At 38.3% G+C, this 5,856-nt stretch overlaps 1 protein-coding gene across 1 annotated transcript in view; it reads right to left on the reverse strand.

Annotated features, from left to right (window-relative positions):
- PCDH15 (protocadherin related 15) overlaps window positions 1-5,856 on the reverse strand; it is a 553,205-nt gene that overhangs the window by 60,487 nt on the left and 486,862 nt on the right. Inside the window, exon 25 of the mRNA XM_018568452.1 lies at window positions 1,418-1,594. Within this exon, the coding sequence (XP_018423954.1) occupies window positions 1,418-1,594 (177 nt within the window). The remainder of the gene's footprint in view (window positions 1-1,417; window positions 1,595-5,856) is intronic.

Here is a 5,856-nt window from a genome sequence, read left to right on the forward strand (position 1 = left end):
AAAAAAAAAAAAGCCTGAGGTTCCCCCCCAATTCATACCAGACCCTTTAGGTCTGGTAGGAATGTTAGGAGAATGCCAATTCAAAAGCAAAGGAAAAAAAAAAAACTTTAAACTTGACTTGCCCTGGAATTGAACCTGGAACCTTAGCAATGGCAAGCCTGTACCTCTATCCACTACTCTATAGCCTCTGTACTTGTTGTGTGTCTTCCTAATGTAATTCCCGAATTTCGGGAAATTGGGAATTTCGGATTCGTTTGCATTCGTCTTAGCTGTAATTCGGAATTCGGATGCATCCGAATCTCCGAATTTCCGAAAATTCGTCAGAAACAAATTTCGGAACGAACCGAATCGCACATGTCTATTGCTGACTTTATGTATATTGTATAGCTGGTGGTATTCTGTATTCCTGTACAATAATTATACAGGAATGCAGAATACCACCAGCTATACAGGACTACAAATTCCAGCAATACATTATACAAAGCTGCATTGATAGATCCAGGGATCCCCCCCGAAAATTATCGCCACCTTCCTCCGCCGCTCTGCTGGGCCTGGCCAGCCACACCGAACAATCGGGACCCAAAGCAGAGGCTGCACTGTAGTAAGGCAAATTAGGGGGCTGCCTCAGCCCACACTGGGGCTTTGCAGCTGCCTAATTTGTGAGTACAGACCACCCAAGGCTGGCAGCGGTGGAAAGATTCCAGAAGTAGAGGCCATGTAAGTACGCTATACCCTGGGAGTAGGGGAGAAAGTGGACACAGAGGTGGTGGGAGAGGAAAAGGGTGGCACAGTAGCAGTGGAAGAGCCAGAGGGGGGGCTTATTTTCTGGCAGTTCCCCTCCCGAGACTGGACTCTTTATCCACCCTGCACACACATAGGGAATAACAAAAGCGGTAAAGGTCCATCCCTCACCCTTCCATCCCCTGCATGCTTCTGTCTTGGGACATACACACAACACATTGGCAATAACACAGGCAGTTCAGCTTTATCCCCCACCAAATTTGTCAGGATCGCTTCTCAGCACAGAGCTAAACGCCTCCCACAGTATATTACATTGAATTGCAAGTTTGTGGTGGATTTTTTATTACAGGAGTATATTGCAAAATGTATTCCTGTATCATAAGGAAACTAAAAATGCAAAAAAGGTATACCCCATAGTTCTCTTTTAAAGTCCTGCAGGCCCTTATGTAGATGACTATAAGGTGCAATGATGTATTCATCACCTTCCACTCTCCCTGCACCTTAGAAATATTCAACATAGAGTAAATCATGTTTGGAAGCCCTATTTACATTAGATAAATACTGTTTTGAATAGAATCCTCACTTGTAATATGTTTGTTAACAATTACAGTCAGATAAGGCAAAAATAAACTCCACTAATAAGAAGGCTATGTTCATCTGTCCATTAGATACGTACTTAAACAGTTCATTACGTGATATTGCCCTGTTTGTCTGAGGGTCAACAGCATAAATCATCAGGTCACACTGGGTATAGTCCTCTTCAGAGAAGCCATCTCCAAATCTTCTGGCACCAATAGATTCCACCACAACTGCTGCACCTGGAATTTGATCCTGAACATAACGCTCTAGAATGCTATCAACATGAAAGAAAAGCAAAAAAATATTTTATTTCTCATATACAGACAAATCTTTTAGTTTTCAAAACAGTATGTCCTAATCTTGTGTATGTCTTCTCATAATACTATATACAACTGTAACTTATACAGCGTACCTATAAATACCTTTTAACCTGTAACTTATCTTGATTTTATACATATGTGGTTTTCTCTCCTTAACGCATAAAATGCAACATAATAATGAGTCAAATGCCTGGTAGTATATGACTACGAGGGTGCCATTATAAAATGCAGGAAAAACCTCTGTAAAGCTCTCTAAGACTGACATTTTTTTACCTGTAAAATGTTTTAGACCCCTTTCACATGGGTGGCATCTGTTTAGATCATCAGGGGATATGGTGAACAGATCCCCTGCTGAATCAGAGCAGAATAAAATGGATGTCACTTTTGTCCACTTAATTTTTTCCTCCATCTTGAAAAAAAATAGAGCTTCTGCCCATTTACATCCTTTTAACTCCAATGCATTACATTTAGGTCTGAGTTTTTTACTTTTTTTGGGTGCTTTCATGATAAACTATAATCTCACATTTTAGTTATCCTATAATCTCAATATAAATTAGCTATCATGGGAGCGAGCTTGGAGTGGTGGCTACTTTACAACACACACAGGGACCATGGGGAACAAAAGTAGCCACCCTCCAGAAGGAAGGACATCATCAGCTCAAATTTAGAGATGATTTACAGCTGAGTGATGCACAAATAAGCTACATTTTGGTTAATATGGTACTTAAATTAATTTTTAAGATTTAACTCTTGGAGTTTAGTATGGAAACCATGTGCTCCCCTGATATTTGCCCTGCACATGCTATCTCATGACTTTATAAAGTCTTGCATATGCATTTTCCCATATGATCTTATTAAATATCAGCATGGAAAAGGGAACTAGAATGTTCCTTCTCTGAAGATGAGTGGGCCAAACATTTTCCACTGACTTTTAAATCCTCTATTGATAGTGCTGATTAGGAGTGGAAATATATAATAATGGTGAAGTGGTATTGTTGCCCCTCCAATTTGCACATAATATTCTAATCTGTGGCTCATTACTGCTGGCACTGCGGGGAAGGAGTGGGGATAATGCTACATATCTGGTGGTTTGTCAACCTATTCCTGCCTACTGGAACATATATAATATATCACATTTGCTAATACCAGGGGCAAAATGTCAATTGACACCAGAAACAGCTCTCCTTTCCATGATACAGTACTTGGTCTTTTTTCTCAGATCCCCGAGGGATATTCTATGTAAAAAAACTGCTCCAAAATTCAATGGTGCTCTATCAATAAATAAATTACTATCAGCAGTCAAACCTACTGCTCCAGCAATAAAATAATTGGTCTTGGAAGTTACCAGGCTGATGAGGATGGAGCACTAATGATGCATCTACATGATAATTATACTAAATTCACTGAGACCTGGTGTATCTGGATCACTTTTTAAAACACACCACAACTTCAAGCCTTCTTGAACTAATGTAGTTAGCATAGACAGTGTTTCTGCCTACTACTGTTATTTATAACACTTACAAATGACCCCTTATGGCTGGGTATCACTCCTTAACTCCTTTACCCTTCTTTGCTCTATCCTTGTTTCATCAGTCTACTATAATCTTTCACCTTCCATTTTCACTTCCAGCACTGCACCATCAAACCCACAGAGTTCACATGTTTTAATATGGAGACCACAGCATATTGTATTGAAATAGTATTATACTTATCTAACATACCATCATATCAGCCTTCCCCACTAGGATAGCTTACTGTGAACTTGTGCTCTTATTTCTGATGACCTAAACAACACTGTTATATAATGGCATGTTGGAACGCCTTCCCTTTCTCTTTTCTTCAACTGAAATGCTAAAATATTCAATAAAATGTATGTAACAGAAATAACCTCCAGAGCACTCATATGAGGGCATATGACTTTAGTGTGCAATAACATTGGAGCGGTGAGAGCCAGCACAAGAGTGTCTATGCTGTTGAGCTGCATTTACCTGTAGGTTACACTCTGTACTAAACAAAAATTTCCTGTACACTTATCAGTGCCAACAATATCTAATATAACATTTTCTATACATAGTGCCTGCTGCAATCCAGCAACACAGAGGTCTGCTTATGAACAATTTGCAGAGTCAGCCCTGCACATTCATTCTGTGTGAATAGAGGCAAAATCAAACATTTTTGTTAAATTGTCTTTTCAGGTTGAATGCAATATTCGGAAAATAATGCATTATGGCTATTAGATTCACCCGAGGAGCATAGTAAATAAGTAGTTCACTCATATGGGTAGTTATGGATCACTTGTTTAAGATGAAATTGACCCTCTGAAGGACTATGTTCTTGTCCAGGGCTAGCTAAGGGTCTGTGTTAATGGGCTTTGGGTTTGTGTTGATGGCATACATTTGACTTTAGATTAAGGTGCTTCTTATTATGCCCTAAATTTCACTCCCCCTGCAGCCTCCACTGCCTGGATCACTGACTGTCCCAAATGTCATACCCAACGCCCTAATTTGACACATCTCCTTTGGCAATGTCCATGTATTCAATCCCTTTGGCTACAAGCAATTACTTATATGAATACACTTTCGGATAGATCTAGGGATTGCTCCCCAGCAGTATGTCTATTCCACTCCCCGATTGCTTCCACACAGGACAAAACAGAATCCTTGACACAATGGGAGCATTACTGCCTGTTGGCTGTCAAAAAAAAACATATTACACAAGTGGCATTACTGCCTGTTGGCTGTCAAAAAAAAACATATTACACAAGTGGCTTACACCCAACCCCCCTTGCATTTTGTTAGATTGTTAATAAGCTGTTCGCATAATATATAACCTGATTCCAATGGATAACTTTGAGCAAGTCTCAAATGCTTTACGATTCTGTAACAGTTAGGTAGTCTATGGATTTTGTTGTATAACCTCTGACATGTACATCATCTGAACAGGTTATTACATATGTGTTACGTATATTGTGACAGCTTGGTTTTGTATTTTGGTCTAAATAATTTCAAAATAAACTTGCAAAAAAAAAAAGATGCTTCTGAGATCATTTAGAATTCATTGACAAACACATCTGGCCTGCAGTTGACTTTTTTCTGATCTACCTTTCACCTTCAAATGTCAGACAGAAATACAGTCTACTTCACCTTTTTTGAGAGCTGTAAACCAACTATTAGAATACAAATTTTTACCATCCCACTTCTAGTCTGACAAACAAAGCAAGTCCTGATGCAATTTTTTTGCATTATATCATATTCTATTTAAATAACTGAGCAGAACTACTGAAGTGGGCAAAATACACATATAAATCATGTCTTAGAAGTCAAGACCTGGGTGTTTCTTGGTTAGTTTGGTCAGCATCAAAATATTCACCCTTTTGTATCAAAGATACACTTCCTCTCCATTCCACTTCTGAAGTAGCTACAGCTAATGGAGTGTCTAACCCTGTTGTCTAAACTCAAAATCCTGTGCTCCCCGCATATACGTTCTTGTTAAAACTATGGATCCTGAACAGAACCCATATAGGCGGAGCTTACAATTAATGATAAATAATTTTTGGTTTCCAGAACTTCTCAAGACAGACTGTATCTAGTGCACTATAGATTTTAAGAGCCTGAAAAAAGATCTTACATACAAAGAGAAGACATGCTTGCTTTCCTCGACCCTTTTCTCATACATTCACAGGTCTTGCAGCGGAGATAAGTCAAAGCATCATCATTTTCTTGTCAACATTTCAATAGAGCTCAGTCCATATTTATTAAATCTTGATAAAGATGGACTGAGCTTCATCTAAATGTTGACAATAAAATGCTGATGCTTTGACTTATCTCCACTGCAAGACCTGAGAGTGCCTCTATACCTGACTTGGATTTAAATGTATTAACCTCCCTGGTGGTATGATTATGTCAGGAATTATGTACAATTTTTTTCATGGAAATTTGGTGTTATGTATTGTAGGCCTGCAATTCTTACTAAATCTTAGGAATAACTCACCTAAATCTGTCCAAACAAGAGTCCAGTAGACATCCCAGGTATGATAAAGTTTGAAACACGAAATAAAAAAATTCTAATATAATAAATTATAAATAATTATAATAAATTATAATATAATACATAATTATAAATGATTATAAAAAATTATAATATAATAATTTAAAAAAATGGTCCAGTAAATGGGAATTCTGGGGGCGCAGCCTGATCCGTACCACAGTCAATAGAG

Source organism: Nanorana parkeri, unplaced genomic scaffold (assembly GCF_000935625.1).
Source record: "Nanorana parkeri isolate BGI_ZX_2015 unplaced genomic scaffold, ASM93562v1 scaffold32, whole genome shotgun sequence".
NCBI classification, from domain to species: Eukaryota; Metazoa; Chordata; class Amphibia; order Anura; family Dicroglossidae; genus Nanorana; species Nanorana parkeri.